The sequence below is a fragment of the Cryptomeria japonica genome, chromosome 6 (assembly GCF_030272615.1).
Source record: "Cryptomeria japonica chromosome 6, Sugi_1.0, whole genome shotgun sequence".
Classification (NCBI taxonomy): domain Eukaryota; kingdom Viridiplantae; phylum Streptophyta; class Pinopsida; order Cupressales; family Cupressaceae; genus Cryptomeria; species Cryptomeria japonica.
Window position 1 is genome coordinate 361410370 of NC_081410.1, and position 15690 is coordinate 361426059.

Sequence of the window (15690 nt, forward strand, 5' to 3'; positions counted from 1 at the left end):
AAGAAGAGTCTCGCCTCATCACAAGAAGGCAAACCAAAAGTCCCCATGTAGATGATCATCACATGCTTGCATCCCAATGCAAGAAAGGGGGAAATTGGAAGAAGCCTTATCCAAAAAGAAATAGGGAATTCAGACCATTTAGTTCCCAACACCCTTGGAAGAAACCAAGAGATACCTCGCGTGTCCGATGCTTTAGATGTGACAAATTTGGTCACTATGCTAAAGAATGTCAGAATAACCCTACCCAAAGTGAAGCCAACCTAAATGAAGTCTCAGAACAAAATGATGATTTCTTATTCATCTCCGCTCTATCTAGCAGTGTCCCTTCAAATAGTAATACATGGTTGATTGACAGTGGTGCTTCCAGACACATCACAGGCTACCGTGATCATCTTTCAGACTTAGTAGAAAAGGATACCAGGCTTCACGTGGTAATTGGTGATGACGCTCGTTGTTCGGTAAGAGGTTCTGGCTCTACTTCTCTAAATTTAGACTGGTATTTCTCTGCACCTCAGTGATATCTTGTTTGTTCCTGGAATTAAAAGAAACCTAATTTCCATTTCTGCTCTAGAAGATAAAGGTTATCAAATTGCATTTTCTGAGGGAAAAGTTCTTGCTTGGCCTAAGAAATCTAGTTTTAAATCTTCTCTTATAATTGGTCATAGATATGATAGTCTTTATAAGCTCTCTACTAACCCTATTCAAGCCCTCATTAATGAGGCTCCTGAATCCTGTGAGCTATGGCATCGAAGACTTGGACACTTGCATTATCAAGATCTTCCTTCCTTTGAAAAGTTAGTCAAAGGTATGCCTAAACTCAGTCAAATTCATGATAATACTTGTAAAGGTTGTGCTATAGGTAAAAATGTTAAAAGTCCTTTTCATAAAAGTGAAAATAGAGCTAAAGACAAACTAGAACTTGTTCACTCTGATTTATGTGGTCCTATGTCGATAGCATCTCCTAGTGGATTTCTTTATTACGTAATCTTCATAGATGATTTCTCTAGGAAAACTTGGATCTATTTCTTGAAATCTAAAGAATCTGATGAAGTCTTAAGTAAATTTAAAGAGTTTAAAGCATTAACTGAAAACTCCTCTGGTAAAAGAATTAAATGTCTAAGATCTGACAATGGAGGTGAGTACACCTCCGGTAGCTTTTATGATTTTTGTGTTGAGTGAGGAATTAAGAGGGAGTTTTGTGTTCCATACAATCCTCAACAAAATGGTGTTGCTGAAAGAAAGAATAGGACTATTGTTGAGGCTGCAAAGGCTATGATTCACGATCAAGACTTGCAGACCTTCCTATGGGTTGAGGCTTCTAGAACAACAATGTATATCCAAAATAGATGTCCACACCGTGTTCTAAAGAACATGACCCTTGAAGAAGCCTTCACAGGATCCAAACCAGACATCAGTCACCTTAGAATTTTTGGAAGTCCCGTTTATGTTCATGTGCCCAAGGAAAAGCGATCAAAGTTGGAACCCTCCGGTAAGAAAAGCATGCTAGTCGGCTACAGTGAATCCTCCAAGGCATTCAGGATATACATCCCGGGTCAAAGGTATGTTGAGGTAAGTAGGGATGTTACATTTGAAGAAGACATTGCTTTTAAGAAATCGAAAGGTTCTTGTGTTATTGATGAAGCTAATGACAATCAAGATATAAATGTTGATACTAACCCTGAGATTCAGAGGGAGCTGGTTGAACCTCCACCTCAAGAAGAACATAATGATCCACTAGAGCCCATGAATCCCACTGATATTCCTAGTGACATTGTCATTACCAAAAAGAGGCCTCTTTGGGTAAGAAACACCATTCAAGAAGCCGAAAGATTTGCTGCTCCCAGTGACACCTTCCGTGAAACTAAGAGACCTCAGGTATTCTCCAACTACGTTGCATTGATGTGCAATCTCATTGAAACTGAACCTTGCAATGTTGAAGAAGCCTTGATTCATCATGCTTGGAAGCTTGCTATGGATGAAGAGTATTAGTCAATCATCAAGAATGATGTGTGGGATATTGTGCCCAGACCCAAAGGTAAATCTGTTGTTTCCTCTAAATGGTTATTTAAAATTAAACATATTGCTGATGGTAGTATTGAAAAATATAAGGCTAGATTTGTAGCTCGTGGTTTTTTTCAAAAGGAAGGCATAGACTATGAAGAAACATTTGCTCCTGTTGCTAGATATACTTCTATTAGAACGATAATAACTATTGCTGCTGCTAGGGGTTGGAAACTACATCAGATGGATGTTAAGACTGCCTTCCTTAATGGTGTCATTGAGGAAGAGGTCTATATTGAGCAACCTGAGGGTTATGAGATTCAGGATAGATTAACTCATGTGTGCAGGTTGAAGAAAGCTTTGTATGGCCTTAAACAAGCTCCTCGTGCTTGGTATGAAAGAATTGATAAATAATTGCTAAGTCTAGGTTTTTGTAAAAATGATGCTGACTCTAACATATACTTTAAGGTAGCCAATGATGAAATGCTAATTCTAGTTCTATATGTGGATGACTTATTCCTTACTGGTAAAGATGAACTTATTATTAGATGCAAGAAAGAACTAGCTTCAGGATTTGAAATGAAAGACTTAGGTCTAATGCATTATTTTCTAGGTCTAGAAGTATGGCAAAGATCTAACAAAATTTTTCTAAGTCAAGGAAAGTATACTATTGACATTTTGAAAAGATTTAGAATGATAGATTGTAAACCCATGTCTATTCCTATGAAATCTAACTTAAAAAAGTTAAGTGTTTTTGCAGCTAACTCTGATTTTGCAGATCCATCAAAGTACTGACAGTTGATTGGATCACTGATGTATCTAGTTAACACTAGACCAGACATATGTTTTGCTGTGAATGCTCTCATCCAGTTTATGAGCATGCCCAAACATGTTCATGTTGTTGCGGCCAAGCACATCCTAAGATACTTGCGAGGCACAGTTGGTTTTGGGCTGAAGTATCCCTTTACACTTCAATAACCTTGGAAGGTTATTCAGATGCAGACTGGGCTGGAAGCGTCAAAGACAGGAAAAGCACCTTCGGTATTTGTTTTAGCTTGGGATCCGCAGTGATCTCTTGGGCTTGCAAAAAACAATCCTCAGTGGCATTGAGTACTGCTGAAGTTGAGTATATTGCAGCAAGTGTAGCTTCCAGAGAAGCAGTGTGGCTTCGTAAGCTTCTTGCTGGGCTGTTTGGTCAGCCTTGGGATCCTACAGTTATTCACTGTGATAACCAGAGTTGTATTAAAATGTCTATCAATCCAGTATTTCATGACAGGTCAAAACATGTGGAAACCCACTATCATTTCATTCAGGATATGGTGCAAAGAGGTGCTATTCAGCTAAAGTATGTCAGCACTGATGAGCAGGTTGCAGATATTCTTACCAAGCCTCTATCCAAAGTGAAGTTTGTGTACTTCAGGGACAGACTTGGTATTGTGGAAAATGAAACCCTAATTGAGAGGGAGTCTCAATCTCAGTGATACATTGTGTTGTATCAAACCACCCTTTGCGGGCAATGTAAGGTGGTATTGTAAACTTCTCAAGGAGAAGTGTAATTATTAGCCATCCTCTGCGGGCAATGTAAGATGGTATTGTAAATCTTCTCAGGGAGAAGTGTAAGTGTTAACCATCCTCTGCGGGCAATGTAAGATGGTATTGTAAATCTTCTCAGGGAGAAGTGTAAGTGTTAAACCATCCTAGATATGTAAACATCAAGGCCATTGCTCATAACAAAATAGGGTCCAATTCTTCAAGAACCAACATTGATCAATATTGACAACCACATCAAAGATTGATGAAATTAATCCCATTAAGATTGAATAAAAGCAAGAGAAGACCAAAGCGTAATCAAAGGGAATATCCTGAAGTTAGACAATCCTTTTGATTAATGAAACAACAAGAATGAAGGAGGAGGTTGTGGATAGGAACAAACTCCAAAAATCCATTAGTCCAAAGGGAAAGCTGAAGTAGAGGTCCGAGTTGAAGCATAAGTCAGAGTTGTAGTTGGGGCTGTAGATGTCATAACATCCAACTGACCAATGAACAACAACCTGCATTATATGGAGGAAGAGTGGCTCATTATCATCAAACATTTTCCTGTTCGAGATGAAGCATGTGTGGATCTTGTAAATCAAGTTTGGTCAAAGGAATAGATAGAGCCTTCTATGAGGAAAGTCGTTGTTGTGAGATGGAGAGAGGGAAGTATACAAAAGCAATCTTAGTGATATTAAAGGGTTGTTGGTTGAAGAAGAAATCAAGCCTAAAACACCAAGGGAAAGGATTGAAGTTGAAAAGAGAGAACCCAAGGGTGATATTAGTGTGGAGCATTGAAGTCTCCAGAAGGTTTGAGCTTTCTTATGTGTCCAGGAGTTTCAAGAGACCATGAAAACATTTGAATTAGAGCTTCTTGAGGAGAGGGTTCTAGTCACTGAATTCTCATCAAGGATAAACCATGGTTAGTCTACCAGTGAGCACTAGAAAGGTAGAATAGATTTAGTTCATGGGAGATGGATCCGAGAATCTAGTCAGACATTGCAAAACAAAGATGACGGTTAGAGGTCATTTTCTGGTTAAAGAACCAAGGCTTGTCAAGGCTGTCCCTTCCTTGTATGTACTTGAATTTGAGTCCCATTAAGTTAAATCAAGTAATTTTGCTAGATAATATGATGGTACCATTCGAATTGAGATGAGGGGAGATATCAGCTAGGCAATACCATGATTGTAATTTTTTTTAATGACTGAAAATCAAGTGTTTTGTTTAAATTGTATAATTTTTCTAGAGGAACCCAAAGTTAGTGTGCCAATGATATCTTGCAGATAGAATCCAAGTAAAGCGTTTTTTTTTTTTACTTTCATATGTTTTCCAAGAGGGACCTAATGATAGATTTAAATTCCTTGTATAAGCTATGTCATGTCCCCTCCTTGATCATTATATATTTATATATATATATATATATCCTAAATGAAACGATTATTATTAATTAATATAATAATTACCAAAGAATGACTATTTGAAATTTATTTATATATTTATTACTAATTAAAATAAAATAAAATAATATTATATTATAAGATATAATTTACACAATCAATAATAAATAATAATAATATAAAAAAATAGGTAATAGTAAGATATAATATTCGCAGCTATATAACTTCAACACCTCACAATCAAGGAATAAAGATATAAGGGTATGCAATCAACTAAGTTAATAAATAGCTCTTACATTAATTTATAATATCTATCATACAAGAGAGATTATAATAGAAATAAAATACATATCAATTAATAGACGGTATCGATGTATTAACAACAAACATCAAGCATATTATCACAATCAACAATTAACATTCTCTAAATCATAAGTATCAATTAACATTAAGGTATCAATGCATTAAGGGAAGACTAGAATCAGCCAATGTGGTAACAAATATCAATAAACAACAAGATACGATAATAAATAAGTATCGAAAATTAGTAACCGTGTATTTCTCTATCACAAACATCGCAGCCCTATGAAAATCATTTTAAACAATCAAGAGTTAATAAAGATAAAAGTTATTCATAAAACAAATGAGTTTAATTAAAAATTAAATTAAATTAAGAGTTTTCGGGGAAGCAACTGAAAGGTTGTGAATTAAAAAATAATTTATCAAAGGCAGCAACTGTTTGAAAAAGGTATGACCGTTTGCCCATTGAGGAGGGGATATATTTAATAAGAACACATGGAACAAGAAAAGGGGGAAAAAAAGGTATGATTTCTATACAAGGAAGGAACTCATTTAGTAAAAAGAGGTAAGGAAGAAGGGAAGGTGCTCGGGGAAAAGAGGTAAGTAATAAATAAATATTTTAATATATATATATATATATTAATAAATATAATTAAATGCATCTGTTAATAAATGAATATTTTATTATATATATATATAATTAAATGCATATGTTAATAAATGAATATTTTAATATATATATAATAAATATATATATATATATTAATAAATATAATTAAATGCATATTTTAATATATAGGTTAATAAATGAATATTTTAATATGTATATTAATAAATATAATTAAATGCATATTTTAATATATAGGTTAATAAATGAATATTTTAATATGTATGTTAATAAATATAATTAAATGCATATTTAAATATATAGGTTAATAAAGGAATATTTTAATATGTATATGTTAATAAATATAATTAAGGCATATTTAATATATACGTAATGGATATAAATTTTTTTATATCTATGTTAATGAAGGGTTTTTAGGTGTTAAGGAATATGTAAACGTATGTTAATGAATATGGGGAAATATATTAATGAATAGTTAGGAATACACGTTAATAAATAAATGTGAGTATATGATAATGAATGTTTTATGAATATATGTTAGGGAATACATGTAAATCAGGAATATGTAAATGTGGATTATGGAATGGAAAATAGTAATAAAAATGCAAAAATGTATTATAAATGTGATTATATGATGGAGGCTATAGGGAGGAAACTCCCTATGCCTAATGGAGGGATTATGATAATCCCTAGGGCAGTATATATACTGAACACTGATATGCATATGTATGGTTTGGTTGATTAAACTCAACCAAGAAGAGACGGATCTGACCGATTCCCTTCGAGGACTTGGATGATGGAGGCATCACCCAAGACAAGGAATAGACAAGGGTCTTCCTTGGATGGCTTGGATGTAAGAGGTTACACCCAAGACATGACTTGACGGATCTGGCCGGTCCCCTCTAAGGACTTGGATGATGGAGGCATCACCTAAGGCAAGGAATAGACAAGGGTCTTCCTTGGATGGCTTGGGTGTAAGAGGATAGGATTCAAACTCATTTTCGTTTCCTGGAGGGCTTGGGACCAAGGGGTACCAAGAGGGCGAGCTTCACAGCCGCCTAAGGACATACTTTCGTATGACATTTGTATCCTTTTTATTAGATAAAAATTATGATTATGTTGATTAAGTATTAAAGTTAGATTGCAAATTAGATTACTTATTTATATATATATATATATATATATATATATATATATATATATATATATATATATATATATATATATATATATATATATATATATATATGTTTGTTGTGTTCTAACAATCTGTTTTGCAGGTTAATGATCTCTAACTAGTAGGGACATTACAAGCTATGACATCATGTGGAAGTTGTTAAGATGCCTAGGGAGATGATTTTGAGGTGTCACTATGGTGACATCTTTATGCAAACAATTTTGTGGTAAAGTGCATGAGATAACATGTGGGTCTATATATGTTATAGAAAAATATTACTTTTGTAGATTCAAGTTATGATTCAACCTAGAAGACATTAGATGGTTGATATAATGACTATGTTGATATATAGTGGTAGCAACACCATGTTCAAAGCATTGGTTTGAGGGATCGACATTTGTCAAGCTGATAATCATGATGTGTTCTTAACTACTACTCCTCATAAGAACCATTTAATGAGCAATTTAGAATGGTCGTTTCTAGTTGTAAGAGTATGTCATGTGTTGCATATTGATGCTTGGACACCTGTCAAGATGCCAAATTAGAATTGTTCATTTCATCTATCAATAGTTGTATATTTTGGGATGTTTCATTTCAGCATCTAAAATCTTGTAGCTATTGGAAGGTGAATCTTTTCATCTTTTGCATCAATTATTTTTTCCTCTCGTGATAGACAAGATCTATGAAGATAAATACTTGGTCTAGAAGTAGAGAGAGGGATTTTTGGAATTCGGAAGAGTGAAGTTGCCAATAGAGGAAATCTTGAAAGGAAGTGAGTTTCTGAAGCTTGCAAGAGAGTTCTATTAGAAAGTCTTTAAGTTAAGAAAGGTGTAGATTGTGTATTTCTAAATTGAGTTTGAGAATCGTGTAGAAGAGTGGTGTGTTTGCAATTCTTCCAATTATTTTATGTATTGAGTTTTTTTAAGAAATTAACTATGTACCTCAGGGATGTGTCCCCGACATTTTTAGACCCTATACACTATAGGGTACCTTTCAGGTCTTTGGGGATGTGTTGAATCAGAGTTTCGTGACTCGCGGCGAGTCACGCGAGTCAGTGGGCCGGGTGACCCCTGCCGGGTCACGGTGACCCTGACCCGGGCTTGGATGGGTCAAGGGGCTTGACTCGCCCGACTCGTCAAGTCAGCAAGTCACTCCCTGACTCGCCGAGTCTGAGGGTCGTGACCTGGCCGACGTCACTTAAAAAAGTGCAGTAAAAAAAACAAAAAAAAACATAACATTTCTTAATGATTTCTTTTGCCATTTCCCTTTCTTATAACCCTAAAAGGGATTGGCCAGGAAGACACAGAGGTTGAGGTTGTGGCTATGGCAGAGGAGGAGGATAGAGCACGATCAGACACAACACCTATGGCTACTCAGACTGGCACATCATAGGCAGAGACTATGGCTACTCAGTCATCCAGGACCTACCTTAGACGCCTTTCTAGGAGGCAGATAGACGAGGCTGAGCCAAAGCCTGAGCCATAGACTTGTTTTTGTTTACACTTTACAGTTACATATATGTTTGGGAACATTTGAAGTCATGGATTTTATATACATTGGACAACATTTATAACTCTATATATCTATGTTTTCTAATTCCTTCAGCTACAATTTACATTTCTATGCATATGATGGATGTATGTTTATGTATGTGATCAAATTAGCTTCTATTTGATGATGTTAAGTGTCTTTAAGCTTAATTCAATAATGGGTGTATGAAACAAGTTTTAAATCGTTAAAAATCTCGAAATTTCAAGTGTTTTCTTATTTTGCCGAGTCATTGCCGAGTCCGAGCTGAGTCAGCCTTGCCGAGTCCAAGTCTGGGAACTTTGTATTGAATGCTCCTCCAATTGTCTCTTTGCATAAACTCTAGGAAACATCTTTGGGATGTTCTTTTTTTAGGGAATGGAAGGGGACGGTTAGTCATCCCCTATGGCCTAGTAAAAAATGAAACACAAAATTAACAAAAAAGGGCATGTCATTGGCTTTGTTTTAATCCTATAGTTTGAGGATGAAACAATAGGTTAGAAGATGTACAGTGAAAAAGATAAGAGTTAAGTCTTCCTTAAGGCATTTGTGTGGCCATCCTTGTATGCCTAGATCATTTGAGAATCTTAAAAAATATAAGAGTTATTCTTGTGTGCTGCTTGAGAAGTTTTGGGAAAAGTTCTGTTTCTGTCTGAGATTCAGCTTTCTGGCTTGAGATTATAGTTAGCAGGTTTAGCAGCACTTGCTGCAGATTCGATCAGAATCTGAGCTTTTCAGGTCAGCTGAACTGTTTTGGACTGAATTTGAACACGTTAATTTTTGATAAATGAAAAAAATGCTTAAAATCATTAAAAATAGCAATGGAAAGAAATACCCAACAGATCATCTCCATGGAAGACCTGAATGGTATGCCACTATTCTGATGGGCATACATGTTAGAACGATATTTTGTATTTTGTTGTCACAATCCTTAATGGTGTAACCAATGTAATCAGACAGTCATACCAACGAAGCTTCTCACCATGGCTGATATGGTTGGTTGTTAGTAAAAATGATTCTTACCCAGAGATTTACATTTGCTCTTGGCAGCTATGATTAATTTTATGGTTCAGAGGCCTAGCAGCATGATCCTCTTTGGGTTAACAACTTAACAGTGACATGAAACCTACTGATGTAGTTTTAACCAGGTTTATCTAGGTTTTTGAGGTTCATAGAATTGTGAAAATATGGAAATTATATAAACATGGAATAGTACAGATTTTGTGAGCACAGAATGTGGAGGATTATGCATAAATCCAATGGGGAGGTTGCATGCAGCAGGTGCAGAACAACCCTGTTTGATTGATTTCTAAACTTTTACTAAATGTCATGGTGATTGGGTTTAAACTTTGAAGTGACTGGAAATACTTTTCTTTTTCATTGTTGACTGTTGCTCCATCTAATATTCATTTCTTTTCATATTTTACTTCCTTTTGAATATTATTGATCTCGTGTATTAATATTGAAATATAGAATCTTAAAGTAGGCCTATTGTCATACTTATCCATTTAACTACTTCCCAGGCTACTGATTTGATCTAATCTAGTCCGGTAGGAAAGGTTTTTTGAATATGTTCAAGGTAGATTTGTAAAATACCATGCAAAATTAATGCAATGACCTTGTTGCCTTTTAATTGCGGCAAAGGGAGAAGATTCTTGAACACATTTTCACTCCTGTAATAAGAAAAACTTAATTCTATCTTACATTCCCCATTCATTCCATACACACTTTCATGCATTAAATTGATTTGACTGACCCATTTGTAAATTCTAGATAATATGAATGAATATCTAGAAAGAAATAATATAGACGGATAGACTTTGGCATTGAATACATCTGATAATTTTCCCCTTCTAAGTCAGATTTTATATATTCTGATATAGTGCTTCATCTGTTTAGTAGAATGGGGACTCTGCTCATGTATTGCAAATTTTTGATGAGGAAGCACAAGCCATGCAATCGGCTCAAAATTCATCATCCATGCTTGATGAAGCATATTCTACAGGGATAGCTGTTCTATCTAAGTATGCGGAACAAAGAGACCGCTTGAAGGTAATTCGTAGTGTATTTATTTTTGAAAATTTCTAGTGGACTCTGTCTTTATAGGAAAGTTAACGACCTGCTTTACTTGGGTGATTAAGTACTTTGTATGTAAAGTCTTGCACTCTTAGCATAGGATAATGTTCACTCTTTTTGATCAGCATACTCTAGAATAGGATTATGTATTGCATTCTGTTTGCTCTGTACTCATGGCAATGGACAAGTGAGAGTTATAATTACAGCTACCACAGGTTATCTCTTATATCTCATGGCAATAACAGTCTAGCTATACTTCTATAGATGAACTTAGCAACAACAGATTTGTTTCTGTTATGAATGATACTAACAAATGGACTAGTTGAATATTATAGCACTATCAAAGGACCATTAATGTTCAAACCTAAAAAAATTAAAATGCAATTCTTTTTACTGCAACCACAGTAAGTTATTTTAGTGATCTTTACTGCAAAGTTTAGGTTTTACTCTTAGTCACAGGGTTTTCTGAATTTTAAGGAAAAAATTCAAAATCTGGCAAACTTCATGAAAATCTTAAAAAATCATTTAAGTTTGCTCCAAATTTGTACGGAAAAAAGGTTGAAGGTTTTTATTAAAATATATTTTAAAAATGCATTTTCGAATAATTTTTTTTGAGTTTTTCACAATCTATTTCATTTGAAATCCATGGGAGCAATCTAGAACAATGAATACCCCATTTAAAACCCATTGGAGTGATTCAGAACAGTAAATACGTCATTCAAAACCTTGGAAATTGCATCCATCACAAATACATCCCCTCGATTCGATATCAGTCGTGAATTTTGAAAATGAATTCTATAAGCAATTTGACGGACTCTCAATTTAACACAAATTTGGCATAAGAACTCTGCTAGTTCTTATATTTTAAGGTTCTATAATGTATATGTGCCATGTTTTCATATGAATATTTTAAATTTCCTTATTTTATATAGCTGTCCCCAAAATTGGCAAAAAAAATCACCGTCCCAGAAACGCATACCCCTGTCCCCTGCCGTCCCCGTCTCGGAAACTCGGAGTAACATAGGAATTTTCTAAAAATAAAATCTCAAAATGTCTACAAACCAATTATACTCTTATGATCCTACTATGCTCAACATCACTCTTTTTGCATCACATAAGAAATAAGAGAAATTGTGCCAACATAATGTTTGCAAAATGGATTTTTCAGAAAATGAAATAACGTGATATAAAATCAATGAATTAGATCTACTCTAGATCCAAATTTCCATTGAACCCTAAGAAGAGATTAACATATGCTATCCACATAAGGTGGGCATGGTAGAGTGCACAAACAATACACATAATTCCAATTCTAAATAGATGAATACCTTAATATTGAATGCAATTTTAAACACGATTCTTGAAGATATTCTATTTGCTTCCACCCACACAATAGACAAACGATCCCAAATCTTTCTTCTTCGATTGTGCAGCAATTTACAAGCTATCCCAAAGCCACTTCCAAATCAAGTACAATCCAAAGCGAGGGGGAGAATTTTCAAGCAAAAGGAAAAGAAAATGATAAAATGAGCTCTTTCTTTCCTTTCTAACTTTCAAAAATCCCTAAACTGTTATTAGACTTTTCTTTTCGTTTCCCACTAACAAATAACTCACAAGTAGTAATTTCCAATAGATAATTTCATATTAGATACTTTTCTCTGAAGATATTTTCCCAAATAAGAAAACAATCTTAGGAAAAATGCCAATATTACTATACAAGTTAATTCTCTCCCAAATGAACTAACACATTGTTGATGTGTTTTTCATGCACATGTGAACACAGAATAAAATACCAAGGTATCTTATCCTCTCTTGAACAAAGTTTCCTGACTGCTGAAGATCTTGCTGAAGGATCAATCAGAGTAACTCCAAGGTTCTTGTATGTAGGGTCTCTACGTGTGGATAAGCTTCTCGCGGTATGATGTGATTTTGCTGGAATCACAAGGGAACTTACACTCGATGACCTGAGTGTCTGATTTGCTTTGGATATTACTGGAACATGGAATTTCACTGGCCCTTGATTTTGAAAAAGGAAAAAAGGATAAGGGTTGAAACGAGTTCTATTTCTAACACTAAGAATGTAAGAGCAATGGATGACCTTTGATGAAACTCTAACTAAGTCTTGCTTTGACATGCTAGGATCATCTCCACAAGGTTAGTGCGATCTTCTAAGGATGGCTTTATGATGTTTAGATCACCGCTACAAGCATAGATACCGTCAGGTTGATGCATATCAATGAAGAAGCAATAATTGAAGTTAAGCTTAAGTTGAATGATTCCAGTTGACTACACAAGGCAAGTTTGCAATCAACAAACTGCTAGTAGTATGGATATACAAATTTCACCATCGATCATACACATTTCTTCCACTCATCTAATAACATGAAATCAAATTTGAGAAGTATAGAGACCATGCAAATTGTTGAATCGACACATAGAATTCACCATTTCTTCAATGAAGTTTACAAGTCTTTTGCAACAATGTCTTGGCAACAACGTTTGCCTTCTCTTTCTACTCTACTCTAAAATGCTACGAATTATTGACTATTCTCTCTAACTGTTTCCTATTCTCTAACTATTAACTATTAACCTTTACAAATGAGGACCCAGGGCTTTATATAGAGAGTCCTTTACAGATTGACGACTCTGATGGACTTAGAATCAATGGCTAGGGGTACAAGATCGAAACCCTAATTAGGGTTTGTTATAACAAACTTCCTTAGCCAATGAGAAAATTACATTCCAGGAGTGTGGACCAATAGGAAGCAAGGGTAGGTACACCGAAGTTTGTGCCGCCTCCGATGAGTCAGGTACATTGAATCTAGACATGCTGAGGTGGACCAATCCGACTGGAGGAAAAGTGATTGGGATGCCACCTTGTCTGACGTCTGTGTCTTAGTTGATCTCTTTTCTGTTTCAATTTGATGAATGATGTATTCCTTGATTCTCTATGTGCTTGATGAGGCTTCCTTACTGTCAAGTCTTCTTTCTCCGGTAGCATACCTTGCCTTGAAGTGCTGGCGAAGCCTTTCTTTGTCATCTTGTGGTTCCTTAGTGTGGCGAAGTGAAGGTTTTGGAGGTAGCTGGCAACTCCTAGAACACATGTAGTCCACCTTTATGCCTTTGGAATGTCCTTGATGATGATGGACTAGAACAAGTCGTCCTTGTCTTGATCTTCTTACATCTGCAAAACAAACCAAAAGGTGATTAAGGACACATAATAAATTCATTCAACATAGCATTTTCTACCTTAAAACATCAACAAGAAGACATCAAAATGAAGCTTGCTCAAAATCTTTCCCAGGGATAGGCCCTATAAAATTTTTGCTCTGGACCCTTTGGAAGGGTCAGGAGCGAAATTTGCATTTTAGCTCAAATTTCACCATCTCCTTGCCTTGAACTTCTCTTGACCTCTGAATTGCTTTCTCATGAAGATATCATTGATTTGACCCTCAAAAAGACCAAAAGAGGATTTCGCTTTGGATCTAGGCCAAGGACAAGACCTATTTAGAATTTCGCTTTGGACCCTTTGGAAGGGTCAGGAGCGAAATTTGCATTCTTGGCTCAAATTCTTTTCATTTGGTGACCATACTTGCTCAAAGGCATGCCTAAGGATGCCCTTAATCTCAATCAACACTAGGTTTGATGCAAAATTGGAGCAAAATAGAGTTTTTAAGGAATTCGCTCTGGACCCTTTGGAAGGGTCAGGAGTGAAATTCTTGATTAGTCTCAAATTCTATCATTTTTCTACTCCAAAATGCCCCCTAAGACAAGCACATGGTAGCCTTCTCTCCACCAAAGCTTAGGAATTCACAACTTGACCTTCATCATGGGCAAATTAGGTGGAATTGAGAATTTCGCTCTGGACCCTTTGGAAGGGTCAGGAGTGAAATTCAAGTTTTAGACTTGATCCTTCATTTCCTTCACTTCAATTCATCTTACAAGGCAAAAATACATTACTCCACCGTCAACCATGCCATAGGAATCAATGTTTTGGCTTCACACAAGGAGAAAATAGGTGGTTTGAGGAATTTTGCTCTGGACCTAGGCCAAGGACAGGACCTATAGGGAATTTCGCTCTGGACCCTTTGGAAGGGTCAGGAGCGAAATTCTCCTTTTGGGTTGATTTCTACCACTTCATCGCCTCAAACCTCTTCTCAAAGGCAAATATGCATCAAAGTCTCCTCAACCATGCCTCAAAAATCCAAAACTTGGCCATATCAAAGAGCAAAATAGAGGAAAAGTGAATTTCGCTCTGGACCCTTTGGAAGGGTCAAGAGTGAAATTCTCATTTTAGGCTCATTTTCACCTTTTTCCTCCCTTCTTTAGCTTGGATATAACTTATTAGGCCTCTCCTGATCATCCTCCAATCCAAGTTAGCATTCACTTCAAGGTTTTGTGAAGAAAAAAGGGTCTCATATGAATTTCGCTCTGGACCCTTTGGAAGGGTCAGGAGCGAAATTCCTCCTTATGCTCAAATCCTGACTTCATTTTCATATTTCTTCACTCCAAATAACTGTTTTGCCCTCAACAATGCCTGGGAATGAGTTAGTTCTAAGTTTGGATCAAAGTAGAATGTCCTATAGAGGAATTCGCTCTGGACCCTTTGGAAGGGTCAGGAGCGAAATTGAAATTCGCTTTGGACCCTTTTGGAAGGGTCAGGAGCGAAATTTGACATTTTGGTCTCTCCGTCAGGATTCATATATGGAATATAACATTTAAGTATAAGAAACTTATACTTTAAGTTATATTCCATATATACTGTCAGGATGTTTGAGAGTGGTTTCGGACCTCCAGGAGTTATAATGCAAAATCTAGTTTTTGGAGGATTCTTCAATTTTCCAGACTTAGTCAAATTTCAGGATCAGGATGACATTCCAGACTTAGCCAAATTTCAGGACATTTGAAGATCAGGATGACATTCCAGACTTCATCACTCACCAATTTGACCTAAATCAGATCTTCAAAGATGATATTCACTCACCAAGCTTCATTGACCTCCTGAAACTCAAACAAGACACTATTAGCAACAAGAGCAAAACTAGGCCTA

At 35.7% G+C, this 15690-nt stretch overlaps 1 protein-coding gene across 1 annotated transcript in view; it reads left to right on the plus strand.

Moving 5' to 3' along the window:
• LOC131072465 (membrin-11) overlaps positions 1-15690 on the plus strand; it is a 114345-nt gene that overhangs the window by 61201 nt on the left and 37454 nt on the right. The window contains exon 3 of the mRNA XM_058008632.2: positions 10467-10616. Within this exon, the coding sequence (XP_057864615.1) occupies positions 10467-10616 (150 nt within the window). The remainder of the gene's footprint in view (positions 1-10466; positions 10617-15690) is intronic.